At 41.1% G+C, this 16,894-nt stretch overlaps 1 protein-coding gene across 2 annotated transcripts in view; it reads left to right on the top strand.

Moving 5' to 3' along the window:
* Positions 1-16,894, top strand: part of PTPRN2 (protein tyrosine phosphatase receptor type N2) — a 2,289,968-nt gene that overhangs the window by 1,190,533 nt on the left and 1,082,541 nt on the right. Inside the window, exon 10 of one of the 2 annotated variants that reach the window (XM_086941498.1) lies at positions 9,083-9,173. The exons of the other annotated variant lie outside the window; for it this stretch is intronic. Within the exon in view, the coding sequence (XP_086797624.1) occupies positions 9,083-9,173 (91 nt within the window). The remainder of the gene's footprint in view (positions 1-9,082; positions 9,174-16,894) is intronic. 2 annotated transcript variants of the gene reach the window in all.

The raw sequence follows: 16,894 nt of genomic DNA, 5'->3' as shown, positions 1-16,894 counted from the left end.
ATATTTCTACTAGGGGCAAAGCCTGATTGATCCTGATGTACCAGACCTGGGAGCACCTTATATATTCTTGTTGCTAAGTCCTTGGTCCAAATTTTGTAATGAATGTTTACCATGGATAGTGGCCTGTATGAACTAATTTCCAATGTGTTCTTATTTGCCTTCTGAAGCATAACTATCAAGGCTTCTTCCATTGATTGCAGTAGAATTTCCCGCTCTCTGTCTGTCTGATATAGGTTCAGTAATCACTGTGCTAACGTGCCATTATATGTGGAGTAAAAGTCCACTGGCAACCCATTCCTATCAGCTTTATGCTTTAGGCCATTGTTTTAATAGCCTTTGTAATTTCTTGCAGGCCCTGTGTCCAGTTGGGCTCTAAGGTCCTTATCCTAATGGGTTGGATGGATTCCATGCACATAATTTATAGTCTGTTCATTCATGGCACCTTCTGTCTCAGTGTCGACAGACCTGTAAAATTCCATAAAGGCTGCATTAATGTCAAACTTTGTGTTCACAATAACTCCATTTATTTTGCGGACAGCTATTATCTGGGTATGAAGCGCATCACTCTGCACTAGCCAAACTAACACCCATCCAGCCTTGTTGGCCTCATCATGGTTCCTAAGCAATATAATAAATTATGTCTGCCAAGCCTATCCATTTGTTCCCTATTGTACCTTCTAGTTGTGACAGCTGCATATGGCTATCTGAGGAGAAAACTGCCTCTAGTTCAAAGTGTTTGAATTTGTCTTCCAGGTCAGAGAGTTATGTCTCTAAAGTAGTCTCAGTCCTCTCCATACTCTTCTCAGAGTAACTTTAAATGCTGTCCATATCACAAGGGGGTTGTCAACTATGCCTTACTTCTCTGAAAGGTACTGCTCTATTGCTGTTTTAAGTGTTTTTATACAATGGGTATCATCTAATGCCACTGGCTGGAGACACCATTTTGGTATGGCATATATGTAGTGCCCTGGTGTATTGTAAGATTTGAGTGAAGGATCGCTGTTGTCCACACTCACTGAGCCACCAGCCTCAGATTCACTATCTGAACTGGTTCTTTGTGTTAGTTCATTCTCAAATCTCCATCGGCTCTTTCCTAGTAGAACATCAGCTCTCACTGGGTCCATTTGTTCACTTGAGGGATTGGAAATTTGAACTCTCTTACCTCCCAATCTGGGTATCCATTGATTTGTCTCTCTGTGGGCCCAGACTTTCCAGAGATTTACCATGGACGATGACCCTTTTTGTGGCCCATTCACATTCTTCATCTGGGTCAGTGTATAAACAGGTTGTGCTGTTGTCCATTACTTTGGAGTGGCCGGAAAAAAGAGCATGTATTTCACTCCTAGTTGTCTGAGATGTTTCTTGACATCAACAAAGGAACACCATTTTTCTTGCACCCAATGCTCTGTATGTTGGGAACAGGAACACCTTTTGGTCACTGACAAGTTTTGCCCCATATTCCCTAGAATTATGCAGTACTAAATATAAACAGTTTGTGCTGTTGTCCATTAAATTGGAGTGGCCGGAAAAAAGAGCATGTATTTCACTCCTAGTTGTCTGAGATGTTTCTTGACATCAACAAAGGAACACCATTTTTCTTGCACCCAATGCTCTGTATGTTGGGAACAGGAACACCTTTTGGTCACTGACAAGTGTTGCCCCATATTCCCTAGAATTATGCAGTACTAAATCCTGATCTCTATAATTAAGCAAAAAGTAATTTTACCCTAATTGGTCTGAGCACTGCTCCAGGATCCTGTTTTACTGTCTGTACTCTGTGGGCTCTCTCTACACAAAAATAGAGATAAGTATTCTAATGCCATCTGCTCTTTAGCCAAATTTATAGGAAAGCTGTCATGTTGGAACTATTGGTCCTTTCGGAAATTCCTACATTATAGAGATATATGCAGGAAGACCTTCCCTCTACATTTTCAGCCCTACATTCTAGAAGCCCGGTTCAAGTTTGTAGATTGTTTCTCTTTTTACAAACGTCTTTGAGTTCTATTTGGAGCTCTGCAAGGTTCCTCTTGGGATTCATGACTCTTCTGAGGGTTTTGATCTGGTCAACTCTCCAGAGATTGAGATCTACGACCATTGCATTTATTTTCTGATCCAGAGTCTCTTGTGACTCACCTATAGCTAAACCTGTATTGTCCTGTTTGTCTACCTGTTGTGCCTCAACACTATTTTGCAAGCCTATGTAAACTTAGTGGTTGTGAGCACCAAGCGGGTCCCTAATTACTGCTATCAACATGGCAGACTGGCACTCTGTGTTGCAGATACTATCCCTTTGACTCCACAGATATTTCAACTTCTAGGGGACTCTTAATCCTCCCACAGGCCCCTGTCCCACAGCATTACACATTACCCCAGACCCTTGCCACAATAACTACTATTCTAGGCTGGTATCATTAAGAATTTCATAAGTTCACCCTAGAGCACCAAGCAGGGAGAGTCACCATCAGCAGGCAGTCCTTTCGCCTACCATTCCCCTAGTTTACAAACTCACTGATCCTGTTCCACTCTGATTATGACCCAATGTGGGCAAAGCCATGGTCCCACACCCCTCATTCGGACTTGAAGGGCAGAGGACGGGGAGAAAGTCCGAGGCAGGGTGGGTTGCTTCTCCATCTGAGTTCGAGTCTCCTTGGCCAAAATTGCCTAAGACTTACAACATCTGCCCCATCCCTCCACCTTCAAGGTGCTCTCATCTCCGCTCCAGGTGTCTGCCCTGCCATTTTCTCCTGTAGGGCACCTCTGTAGACAGGTCTGCCTTCTATCGGATTGTACCCACCAAACAGCCTCAAATCTTCAGCAGCATACTTTCTCTGTAGTCCCGCCTATGGATCAGTGCTACCCAGCTGCACCTAAGAGTCTGTTGCGACAGCCACGCACACGAATGGAGAATGGATTTGGTTGACTATGCAGGCACCATCTTGTCCTTGTGATTGCCAAATACCGCTACTCATGGGAACTACCCAAAGCTGTAATATTGTGCCTGAAATGGTAAACGGCTATTGTCATTTTTCAACTTGGCGTGGATAGCACTTACTAATCTTAAACCACAGACAGAAGCTAAAGGCTGCTTCTCTGACCTGCATAAGACCAGGACATATCTGATTAAATGAATTTGGAAAAAGTCCTGATCTACGAAGATTCGTGAATTGATACTGAAGAATGCTACAAGAGGAGTTTGATTTATGTACACAGGAGGTGAATACCCTCAGGAAAATGGTATTGGTAATATTGCCTTGAAAAAGCAGAAGTTCTGTGAAACTTGTGTTGGCTGAGATGACTGCAAGTCTATAACCATGATAGATTTTTCTGTAATGTCATAGTGATCTATATGTTGTAAAGTTTACAATTATGGACAGCGTTTATGATATTGTCAAGTAGCTGATGCCTGAAACTTTTCATTATAGTATACAAATGACCAATCATTCTATAACAAAGTGTGCTTTAAACGGTGCAGTTTATGGTTCAATATCTTGTCTTCTCCGCCAAGTTTTGAAAATGTATTGTTGAAAATATACTTATGCTAGGAGGTAATTAGGGAAAAGGTGAAGTAGCCCTGGGCAATTTTCTTGGTCTATCTATCTATCTATCTATCTATCTATCTATCTATCTATCTATCTATCTATCTATCTATCTATCTATCTATCTATCTATCTATCTATCTATCTATCTATCTATCTATCTATCACAGAGTGGCAGTAGTCACTCTGTAGGTATAGTTAGGGTTGTCAGAGATAGGAGTTCCTCTCTGATTTTTACCCCTGAATAACTACGCACACATTTAACAAATCTCCTTCAAAACTTTCCAGAACTATTCCTCGTTGTACATTAACAATATTGGAAATTTTCACTGTGTTTGGTCAAGGGGTTGCAAAGAAAAAAGGTGGGCTCCAAAACAGATGTGGGCGCCAATTTATCTTTACAAAGACTTTTTGTATTGGACATAGAGCCAAAACGAGAGTATGGATTTGAAAGAACGTTTGTAGTAATGCACACTATACTACGTAAATGATCCTTTTTCACATGGAAACTAAATTGGTTTAGTGGGTGTTAAGTTATAAGGCAAATCAAGTTAGTGATATCTGTTGCTGCGGTAGTGCCATGGTGCAACCACGTTAGAGATTGATGACATCACAAAATATGATTGGATACTGGCAGATAGTCCACAGTAAAAAGGCAGCTATGTTGGATTAGCAAGAGATGTTTGGCTGATCGCTATATATTAATGTAAAAAATAGAGAGTGAAGGGTTATAAATGTACTGTAGGTAGGCTTCAGACAGACCACATAAGATAGTAGTGGTAGGTATATGCCATTTAATATGTGTTCACTTAAAAAAAAAAACATTTTGTACTGCTCAGTAGTACCACAGTAGTTTCTAGAAAGTACCTCAGGACCAGTAAAATTTAAAAAGAAACTAATTCAAGATATCAAATTATATTATACATTATATAGGGAGGCACTTACAAGAGCCATTTGTTGTTTGGAAACGAAAATAAACTGAGATAAGTTTGATAAGCCAATATTTAAGGTTTGAAAGGAAGATTTTCCATAAGTGGTAAAATGGACACCATGTAAGCAACTTCACTGTACGCTACTCCAGTATACGCTATTCCACTGTACACTACTCCACTCTATGCTACTCCACTCTACACCACTCCACTTTACACCACTCCACTATATGCAACTCCAGTGTAAACCACTCTACTGTACACGTCTCCACTCTACGCCACTCTATGCACTGTGTTCTCAGAAATGATGGGATTTGAGGTGTCATAAGTGTTGTTATAAATACTATGATTTCAGATGTTATAATTGATATAATATGAAATGGTCTAAGCAGTGCATGGTATAGTGGCAAGGTATACTGATTGTTGTGTGGTTAGCGAGCTGAAAAAGGTGTGTATGGAGGAACGCTGATTATAATAATGTAAAGGTGGTGCATAAATTAAAAATTAAAGGTATAACTAACTTTTCAATTGTTTTGTGTACTTTAAGTTTGGTTTGTAAAGAAAGAAGAATTATAGTTACAGTAATTTAAATGTGATGCATACATTTGAAATTTAAGGTATAACTATAACTTTAGATTGTTTAATGTCTGTGTTATTTAAGTTTGATTTGTCTAGAAACAATGAATAAAGTTTTCTCAGAGTGTAACATTCTATTTATTGTCATTGTTCGGTGTGAAGGGCTCATCACTCACATGAGGGGATTCCTTGAATGGGGCAGGGCTGCACATCTGCCTATATGGTTTATAACATGATATCTTTTCATGTATCTTTGGTTTAAAAAGGTGTTTTCTCATGGCACTTTTGGTAAAAATGTAGAATTTGACCTTTGCACTGTAGTAATAAATGTATAAAGGTGTGTTTCTTATTTGTGTTAAATAATATGTCTTATTGGGCTGCATTTATTTTCATATCAGCATAAATAGTGTACATGCAAATGTATGGGTTGTAATATGGTATTTATTATCATTGTTTTGTATTTTGGAGGAAGGGTCATGACTCATGAATTGGCCATTTTTGCCCTTCCACTCCCTCAACAATGCTTATAAAAAGCATAACACTCTCTGGAACAGCATCTATAACATATGCCATGGTACTATTTTCATATGTCCTTGTTTTTTTTTTTAAGTATTCAGGAAGGGAGTGGTTAATACTGCAGCGAGGTTCTGGTTGGGAGCTCTTATCTGTGTACCGGATAAATCTGAATCAGTTGCATTTTATCTTACATAGACAGACCTTTAACAATATAAGAAGAGTGCTTCAATTGATAGAACAGTCTCATTAGAAAAATCCCTATGATCATACTACCACTAGATACCAAAAAGTCAGTTTGTCCTTTTTGAGATGTGTCCTGAATAGATTGGGAGCGTGTCTTTCAGTGCAGAAACATATCTTGGCCTGTTATGCTGATTGTATGGCCAGGGTATTGGTAAATAGTGACGTGTCTCTGGTTCTCATGTTTTCTAGGGGGAACAAAATAGGATTACCCCACTCTTTACTCTTCCTTTATTATTGTCAGTGGCACTGCTGGCATAATAATTAGACAGAGAGAAGTGCTAGAGGTGGTGCTTGTTTAAATACTCAGCCATAAGGTATATCTGTTTGCGGGCGACATTTTGAGGAGGTTGGGGAATCTAGAAACATCCATAATTATGTAGTAAATTGTGCTACCACAGAGCCACCTAAAATACACTGATCTTCACCATTGTCCTTTGTTTTATTAACAATGTATTCCACAAAGGTAAAGAAAACCTAAACCTTCTAATTCCAATCAGTGCCCATTGTTAGCTGCACCTTGAAAAACACCCAGCTAACTGCCCCAAAACGCACAGGCTGTACATAAAAAATCGATAACAGGACAGTGTGTAATATGGTCCAGTACTGTCACTTCGGAGTTCTGGCGACGCAATTCACATGAATATAGTATTATTTATTGATTTGAGTTGGAATTTATAATCATTTATATTGGGATTTTACACATTGGTAGATTACAGGCTTCTTATTATATAAAAAGTGTTATTGCATTTAGGAGAAGTGGTTTACCTAACTGCGGGAACACCAAACTGACCATTTAGACGTTGTATTTGAGTTTTTTTCTCCATTGGGATGCTTGTTAGAGCATATAAAAACCTGAAATCGGGTACCAGTAGACTGTACATTTTGTGGGCGAGCAAAGCTTACCCTTCTTATGTGCGTAGAGATGTGGATAATAGAATTTTTAAGCCTTAGACATTGCATAATGAGTCAGCGAATGGACTTTTAAAGTCAGCCTGGGTGTTATTACGAAAACAGTTTTACATAAGAATGCCTTCAGTGTGTAAATGTGCACTCACTGAATGTTTTATTTCATAAACCTATTCATTTAGCAGAACTTCATTGTTCCCATGTTCTAAAAAGGATGTTTCAGAAAAAGTGACGAGGTTTGATCATTTACTGACAGACATAATCACCATAATTGTAATTGTTTTCTGGATTCATGCTCAGCTGAAGTGCCAGGCTACATCTGAGAGAGTATTATATCCTGCCAAGGACAGTGATGATTGATTCAGTTGGGAGATTGCCCTGTAACTGCCAGACTGTTAATGTACCAGCCAGTAAGCAGACGACTTACTAAATTGAAAGGCATAGCCCTACATTTAAGAATCTTTTTTTTAAGAGTTAACTGTTTATTTAAACCGCGAGGTGCTCATTTAGAGAAGTTGGGAAAGCATAAAAACTGTGTTAAATGTGCGATAGTTGGTTACTGTAAATATAACCTGGTTTCACTATTTAATACAATATCACCGCATTGCAAAAGTGGTGATACACGCTATGCTGCATGGGAAAGCTGTGCCCGTTAGCACCAGGAAACAGCAGGTGATAACATTGCTCACATGGAGAAAAAAACCCACTGATCCTGACGGTTGTTCACCCTTAAAATAAACGTACTGTAATAACAAGATTACCAGATGTAGTAACTCAATTGAAGAATCGTGGTAGTTATAGAGCTATTCAGACCTTTTCTAAATGAGGGACCAAGACCATTTCTTAAACTTGGCTAAAACAGATCCATATTATAAATTTAATAATTTCTCTGTATTGTTTATTTCGAAGAGGGGATATACGCGGTGATTCTAACATGGCTTGTCCTGAATTACTGAGGGACTGGCTTAGATTTGGGCAGTAATGTCAGGACCTCCAATTTCTAGAGGAAAAGCTAAGGGGTCTATTACAATGTCGGGCGGATTGCCCGACAGAATCTCCCTCCCACCTTCCATTTATCCCCGCCATATTATGATGGCGGTGGGTACTGTGGCAGACGGGAAGACTGTCCGCCGCTTTTCCGCCCGGTCGACCGGGGAGAAAAGGGTTGAATATGGTGGCGGTTTCTGCTAGACACCGCCATCCATATTACAATGGCTGCGAGAACCAGCCTTTCTGTGGCGGCGTTGCCGTCACGGAATGGCATGGGGTTTTTGCAGTTGGGGGCCCGTTGCGGGCCCCCAGGATATTGGGGGGTGGAGGGGCACATGGGGGGTACCTATGGTACCCCCCTGCATTTGCATGCAGGACCTGCCACGTTGTGCATGCAAATGCACCTACGCCTTTTTTGCATTGCGGGGGGTGCTGCTGACAGCACCGCACGCTGCAATGCGAAAAATGCACACTTTTGGGCGCATCCTAACTGTACATAGTGGGCGGTCCCATCTCCCACTGCGATGGCGGGCGGACTTTGTCCACCCGCCAGCGTAATAGACCCCTAAGTGTAGAGGAGAAATCATCTGGAATTTCCTCCTCCTCAGTATCCATAGGGGCAAAGATATGCCTTCGAATTTAACATTTCCTCGAGAAAGCACAGTTTTTTTTATACCTTACTCTCCAACTCTCAATCGGGGATTAGTTTTAGTAAGTGCACGTATCTATAATCTACTAAAAGCATAAAGACAGACCAACAAAGAAGAAAAACGTCAGTGGCCATAATAATACAAGTGCCGTTGACTATAATGGAGTACAGCACGCCCACCACATTCGTGAAGAAGTACCCTGACCGACAAATTCTAAACAACCGTAGTGAGGTCCGTGTTTCAAAAACAGCCGCCTTCTCCGTGTCTTTGTTCTCTGAAATGTACAAATGCTGTGTGCATGCATTATTACAGCGGCCATTTTAGTCGGTTTCATATATTTACTACGCAGGTGTGATTTGTTTGTATAAGATCCCTGAAATGCGTTGCCCGCTATTAGCTCCATTTCCCATTCCCGGTTCTTTTCCTCGCATCCGCATTTTTTTTTCATCAAATCCAGAGATGAGGCTTCACCACATCAGGGGCCCATTAGGTTTCCTAACAATTCCATTTGCACCTTATTGTTTGTCTTATTGCTGGAAAACGCGGGTGATTCATCATGGCCGCCGGAAACACCTGATGCCAATTCCCTCAGTGTCGCACTTACTACAATAAGCTGCGTGTCTTAGACTCGAATCGGCCAAGGTGATAACTCTTTTGGGACTTTTGGCCTCTCACACGTATTGATGGGTTCTATTTTTTGCAGTAAGGTCATATCTGTCTTGCTTTTTTTCAACAGATCTCTGAAAGGAGAAAAAGGCCTGGAGTTAATTGAGGACGTGGCAGATATTCTAAAACTACAGATGAGCGACTTCAGTGATGTCAAGTACGTACACATGGGATTTAAATTATATTCCTATTGTTATATTTGTTTTCACAGTATATCTCTCCACAATGAAGTCCAGAGGGACTTATTTGTCTAATTCTGAGATAAAATGCTCAGCACCACAAAAATCTTAAGAAACTGGCAATGTTCCTAAAAATATGGCATTTAGCATTTGTTCAAAGGGCTAAAAATAGTATGGACGTTGTAATGCTTGGTTTGAACTACACGGTATTTCCACGGTGCTTGGGGACGTCTGGAGGCCGTCCCACTACTCTTTTAGGCGGAGAGCATTCTAAGTTGATCCCTGAATCAAGATGTGCTTTACATTACCCTAGATGGGCTCTGAGGCGTTTTATTAACACTGTAGCAGGACCTAGAATAGTGCCTAGAATTGTACCCAGAATAGTGAACATTTACAGTATTTTCTAGCTTTTTTTATTGGGCACTTCCTAATCAAGCGCTTCTATTTAATTTCTATATTATCACCTGTAGCACATATGGTCACCAGGAAGGTTTCCTGCGTAAAGGCAGTAGAAGGAGGCCACAAGAAAGAAAACATAAAAACTCAAGCACATAAACGTTGACGAAAAAATGAGTTTTGATTGCTTTCCCAAAGGTCTTGTAATTCGAAATTTGGCCTATTTTTCATGGCCGAGCATTTTAAATGTTTGGCTCTAACTAACAAAAGAAATGCCCCCTTATGCAACAAAAGGAATTTCCCCCCTCAGTTCTCTCTTTAATTTAGAGGGCGTGAGTTGATTGCAGCGCTCGTCCAGGCTGTGTACGGTCAAAGAAAGTCAGAGAGTTGTGATTTCTCTTTGTCAGTCTGTCAAAAAAATGGTTGCAAGCCTGGGAGATGTATAAACTGTACTCTTTGTAGTTGTCCTTCCTCCTCGGTTAAACGTCCATTGAATATACTGTCCACAAAGTTATGGACTTTCTGTAAGATCATAAGTAAGCAGGAAGTCCCAGATAAAGGTTGTTACATAGTCCAAACTGGAACAGATGCATGTGGCAACAAATGATGGCTGCCCCTCTTTATGAATAACGGTACATTTGGTAAGATGTACTGCAGACTCAAGTGTGTAGTTGGCATCGTATTCCCTTGCTTCTTTATGGAGACCTATATGTCATAATATGGGCCGAAGATCAAAAGATCAACAGGGCAAGCAAAGATTAACTATTCTTAACACCACATCTACATACGTACATTGAAGATATGTGTTTATTAAAGTTACTTATATGTGGAGTTAAGTACATTAAACCTATATGTACTACCACTACTGGTTACCTTGTTGATATTTTGATCATTGATATTTTTGCTTCAGTGGTTTTGAAGTATAACATTTAGTGCTCATTATTCTGGTAACATACCTTAATGAAACCTCATGGTTGATCAACAACCTTGAATATTTGATATTTAGGCTGTAGTGGGTGATGATCTAATGCAGGTAGGTCAAAGGGTAACATCTCAGCATGCAACATTGTAACCAGTAATCAGCATATCTGTCTTAGTCATACATATCTTCAGGAAGCTCACACATCTTCTGTGCAGATACTACATCCCACTTATACAGCCTGATGATAAGCTCTCTACGGTCCGCATAAGGTACAACTCTACATCCAAGCAACCTAATCAGTTCAGGTAGGACTGAAAGAATAAGGGCCAGATGTACAAAGCAGAATTGGGCATTTACGGCAGGAAAAAAGCATCTATTTCATGTACGAAGGCCCAATTTGCGATGCGGTAACCTATTACTGAATCGCAAATTGGGTCTGCGATTCAGTATTAGGAAGGGGTGTGTTATGGCGTCCCTTCGTAATACCAAAATGCAATGGTATATGTGAATGTTTTGTGACCAAAATGCGGTCGCAAAACATTCGCCTTTTGCCACCTACTTCAAGTAGGTGGTAACCCATGCGCAAATGGATAGGGGTCCCAAAGGGACCCCTTCCCTTTGTGAATGTTTGTAAAACATTTATTAAGAGCAGGCAGTGGTCCCATGTACCACTGCCTACTCTAAAAATTTAAAATAAACTTTTCATTTTTCTTTTTGAAACACATCCTGTTTTGCTTTAAGGAAAACGGGCTGCATTTGAAGAAAAAAACCATTGCTTTATTGAAAAGCAATCACTGACATGGTGGTCTGCTGACCCCAGCAGGCCACCATCCTTGTGATTTTTGGCTTTCCCAAGGATCGCAAGTCGAGACCTACCTCATGAATAATAATGAGGGAGGACTATTAGCGACACACTGGGAATTGCCAACTGTGTTAAACACTCATTTGTACCTGGGTTTCTGCGCTTACCAAATAGCGAATTGCAAAAAATCACTATATGGTATTCGCAAACACTTTTCTTCATATCTGGCCCATGATCAAGTGCTAAAGCTGGAAAAATCTGATTAAGCTGATACATTGATGAACTCTAAAAATGCAAGCCTTCCATAACATATAGTACATTTTTCTGCTTTGCATATTCTACGAAATGAACCACACTAAGTTTCTAAGAGCCCTATTTGGTCTGGCTTGTCAGCAGAGCCATTTTGAAGGATGGAGCTTGTCCTTGAAGGTCAAGCAAATGCCACTGTTATGTTATGAACAACCGCTCCTAGATAATAAGATACTTTTGTTTTTTTATTCTTCTCTGGTTGTCATGTGTGAATACTTATGCTTAATACAGCAGGGCTTTGTTGGTCATGGTGGTAAGCCTAAGAGCAGTGTTGTTAGATCATTTGTTCATAATGAAAAGTTACAAAAAAGTCAGTGGACCTGTGCTTCCCTATGTTACTTTTTATATTCACAAACCAACACAACAACATACAAATAGGGCTTTGCCTGGCTTTGTAAATCCTGAAAGACCACAACACAAATGCTGGTAAATTTGGGACTTGGTTTGCAATTTGCACCTTGAAGTGCGTCATACTAAATGACCTGCTGGGGGCCTGCATATGAGAATTCATATTGGTTCAGATTGTCTGATTAGAATGGCACTTTAATGATTTATTTGTAGATTAAAGTATGATATCAATACATGAAGCACAATGTATACAATTGCTAGTGATCTCTTTAAGTGGAAAAATTGATACAAATATCCTGAGGATCAAAGAACAGTTAAGTTGGTATCCCCTTTGCCTCACGGAATTTCTGTGCAACATAACATGCCTCCTTATCAGCTAAGGGATAAGGAATGGGATTAGTGCCGCCTGGAAATGTACAAAAGGAAGAACCCATATGAAACCTCCATTTGGTGCCTTGATATCAATCACATTTCATTTTTTCAATATGTTTATCAAATTTTTTAGGTCACAGGTTCCGGCAGCTAAAGCTGTCTGCTGGTAGAGCTGTAGTTTCCAGTGCATATTGTATCCTAAGGGGGTGAGATAGCCCATTGGTCATGACTGGATTTTTTTGCCTATCTCAGTTGTCTGATCTTGATTCAATAGATTTCCTCCCTATTCTTTTGATTGTCTCACCTACAACTGTTTTGGTCACACAGCATTCTGATTGGATGAGTTTAACCCTTCTACTACATAATTGAGGGGATTATTTTTATTTTGTATTGAGCATTCCATGGGAATGTATATATTTTGTTGCTCTCTCTCCCCCTTATCCTCGCCTTCCCCACACATGCTCTCTTTTCACTCCACTGCTCACCAATATATCTAGCTCCAGTCCCCACCCACCCCACTCCCCTTGATACATTTATTTTTATCTGTTTATTTTTTATTTTTACAAAGGTACTGCAGCAGCAAACTACTGCTGGGCCTCTTTCCTCCTGTGTGCTTTGTGCATGCTTCTCTTCTATTGTTTTTTTAAAAGTATGATTTATTATTGTAACATGGCTGTCTGATGTTGGAAAGATGAATTTATCTTGACCACAATGCTCGACTGTCACACACTGCTTAATGCATATGTGCGCTTGCATCATGACGCCTGCATGTTGGTGTCCATCTTGGAATGGCTTTTCTTTGATAGAAAACCTATTGATAGATTGCAAGCCTTGCATTCTGTTGTGTCTTGATAAGGGGGCATGCATGCATCTGGAAAAAGCATTGGAATTTTAGAGCTGATACCTGTTGGTGTTGCAATAGCCTGTTTCTTTTATTGTCATTAGACTTAGGCATTACTCCGAAAGCAGTTCTAAATCCTCAGTTGAGGTGCTGTTTTTGGCATATCTTGGAAATGCCCATTTGCTATATAACTGTGAATGCAAATGCACAAAGCAAGGGAAAACCAGTTACATATTTTGAAATAAGTTAATAGATGCAGACTGCGATCTGGCAAAGTTTGATTTATTCCATGCTAAATATAAATTCGGTCATCTGAGGAATGGAGTTAATAAAACTATAAACTCTGCTAAATATGTGTGTAAATTCCCTTAGGTAGGAAACTGTCTTAATTGAGTACAGAAATGACTTCTAGCACAGCCTCCGTGCCTGTGATAGTAAAAGCAACAGTAGCAACATACACGTTTTCCCTGCAAGGATGTAGATCCCAAATGGAAAGGAAATTACAGGTGTGGATAATTGTGTTAACTTGTTAATTCTAAAACATGTTAAAAGGGATTATATATTTCTATATACCTAATTTTTGTGCGTATGTTGCTATACGTTCACCAGAAATTGTAATTGTTGCTTTTTGCAGTTTAAATTTTCTTGAACTGTTTTAATACAAATGAAATATACATGAGGTAAGTATATGGGGGAGGAAATATATCGGGGTGTGGGTGTGGCATTAACTGGAGAAGCAGATTGGAGACCCTGAGCACACAACCTAGGGCCTGAGTTAGATCGTGGCGGATCGGATCCCACAAAGGTTTTTTCAGTGGTCTTCCTGCCTGCCGGCTTGGCGGTCAGCACTCCCTATTCAGATGTTGGCTATTGCATAGACAAAAGACTTCCACAGTCCTGCTGTCACCGCCAAGAAATCTCAACCACGTTGCCAGTGGGATAGGCAAAAGTGGCTTTTGGAGGCAGTACAGCCACTTTGTCTGCTGGGACAGTCACTGTGTGTTTTCCCGTCGACACAGCTGTGAGGGGAAACTTCCACCTCATAGTTGGTGGAAGGAACACATATAGGGCACAAACTCACCTTTACTCACTGTTCCACTTCCTGTACCTCCATGGACTCGATCCTACACATCCTGCCTCTGCTGGTGCTGCCTGATCACGATGCAAATCAACACCATTGTCGCTGGAACACCGTTGTTGCCAGAACTGAAGGTAACCTCCCCAATACTTGGCTGTTCACATTTGCTCAGGACACGTGCATTTTTAAATTACTCACACAAGCAATAGCATACCAATGTGCAATGCATATGTCTCTAATGTTGACATTTAAGACATTTAAAGTAGCACACCTGTATAACGACATTGTGTTAATAAATTTGGTGCCAGCTGCCTTTCAAAAAAAGGACAGTTGCACATAATGTAGAAAATGCACTAGACAAGCTGTAATCCTCACCTTAATCCCCAATTCGACGCACTCTACATAATCATCCATGTAACATTTCCCCTTGTCTAGTGCAAGTCCTGCATTGTATACAAGTTCACTTTGCACATAATATTACAAGGTGCAATGCCTATGTGTATAAATGTATCAGTAATCAAGGTGAAACAAATACACCTCTAGTAAAATATTGTTAAATAATTTGTCAACATCTATTTGTTTGTGCAAGTGTCTACTGCTATGTTGATTGGCTGTATATAAATTCAAATGACCATCACATACCATGTGAACCAGTATATGCACTTAACATAGTAGACATTTAAAAAGTAAGTAGTTCCTGCCATCATACTAAAGACAAATATTTTCCACACATTTTACACTGAAACATTGCTAGGAATCGAACAATTGCAAAGGAAAATTAGTGCCAGGAGAAACTTGGTGAAAAGAAAAAAATTGATTTATTCACAATGAGATAAGTCTCTCAACTTGTTTTAAACCAGGCAAATGCCAGTGCAAATGGTGTCCACTAAGTCCTGTGATCAGGTGTGCTGTGGCACTCAGCTTTCCTCAAATTGCATTTCCAAGGGATACTCCCCGGGTAGGGGCATCTAGTGGACAGAGAAGGCACTTCAAAGATGTTACTTGGGGGAGCGGTTGATTTTGGTTTTGGGAGGGTGGTCTTGGTTTTGGGAGGGGAGGTTGGAAGGGTGGTTTGGGGTTATGGAGGGGTTGTGGTTTTGGGAGGGGTGGTCTTGGTTTTGGGATGGGGCTGTTGCCTTTTTTGGGGGGTATTAAGGTTGGTTCCTCTCTTTTGAAGGGTGGGTTGGGATGTGGAAGGGATGGTTTGGGGGTGTGGAAGGGGTAGGTGTGCATTTGAAAGGGGTGGATGTGGATGTGGAAGGGATCATGGCAAGGCCAAGCATAAGGCTCTCTTTGGGAAAATTAGTAGGATGGTTGGGAGGGAGTTGGGGTTGGGAGGTAGAGGTAGTGAACGTGTCTGTTGTGCATGTGTCTGTTGAAGGTGCAGGTGTCTGGGTCTAGTATATATTGTGAACGTTTGGGTGTGTCTTACTTTGTTAGAGTGTGTTGTATGGATGAGTGTGGGCATTTCTGTATTGTGGGTGTGTGTGCTGTTGAGGTGCTGGGTATAGTCCTGGTGGATGTGGCTGTGGTGGTTGGTGCATTGTCTGTGGATGTTTTGTTGTGGTTTTAGTGTCTGTGGCTGTGCTGGTGGTGGGGGTGGTGCATGTGGTTTTGGTGGTGGGTGCAGTGTCTATGGGGTGGGGGTGGTATATGTGTTTTCTGTGGGGTTGGTGTATGTGGTTGTGCTGGTGTGGTGTCTGTCTATTTGGATGCACAACTTTGTTCTTTGTGTTATTTGTCTTTTTGTGTAGGTGTGCTAATTGTGTCTGTGTGATTGGGTGTGTGCAATAAAGTGAGTGTGCGTAGGACAGGTCTTGGAATAGGGAATTTGGATGAGGACGGGGCGGGAGGTGGGGCACAAGATTGGGTTAGTTGGGAGGCTGTGGTCAGTGAGGAGGCTAGACTCTGAAAAGACCTCTGTAGGCCAGACGTAGCACTGTGAATGCCTTCCAGGTAGGCTACTATTTGTTGCAATTAACAGCCAAGCTCCTGGATGGCATTCAGTAGTGCAGTCTGCCCTACATAGATGTTCCTGAGGAGGTCAATAGCCTCCAAGCTCAGCGCAGCCTGGGGACAGGGGCAGGGAGTAAGGTGCCTGGAGCGAAGGAGACACCACCCCTTGTAGGGGTTGGGTGTGGCCAACTGGGAATGGAGCAAGGGGGAAGCTGGGGATCGTACTCTGGGTGCTGGACAAGGATGCAGGTGGGACAGGAGTAGTAGGGCCTGCCACCAGTAGGGAGTGCTTGCTGGAGGAGACCTCTAAAGAAGATGTTGAGCCACTGGGGGCCCTCCATTGCACTCTCCTCACCCTCCATGCCACTGGCTTTCCTGGTGTTGGTGTGGCCACACCAGAAACATAGTGGCCAGCTACTTCCCTGCCCTGGTTGGCAACTTCTCCTTCACCTGCCCTAGATGATGCTGAAATTACATATACAATAGTGTTATTGGATATATGTAAATAGAACTGATCATGAACTTTGATCACAAACTGCTCCCAAGTTTTCAGATTTTCAGAAAGCATTTGGACACAGCTATGTCATTCACTATGATCACTTCTATATCATGTCTGAGCTTGTCTCTTACCCAGTATTATGTCTCTCTAGGAACTGTTTCACAGCTCTGAATGGTTGGC

This window comes from Lissotriton vulgaris, chromosome 10 (genome assembly GCF_964263255.1).
Source record: "Lissotriton vulgaris chromosome 10, aLisVul1.2, whole genome shotgun sequence".
Lineage (NCBI taxonomy): Eukaryota > Metazoa > Chordata > Amphibia > Caudata > Salamandridae > Lissotriton > Lissotriton vulgaris.
The sequence above is the reverse complement of the archived record's forward strand: the minus strand, read 5'-3'. Positions and strand labels throughout refer to the sequence as shown.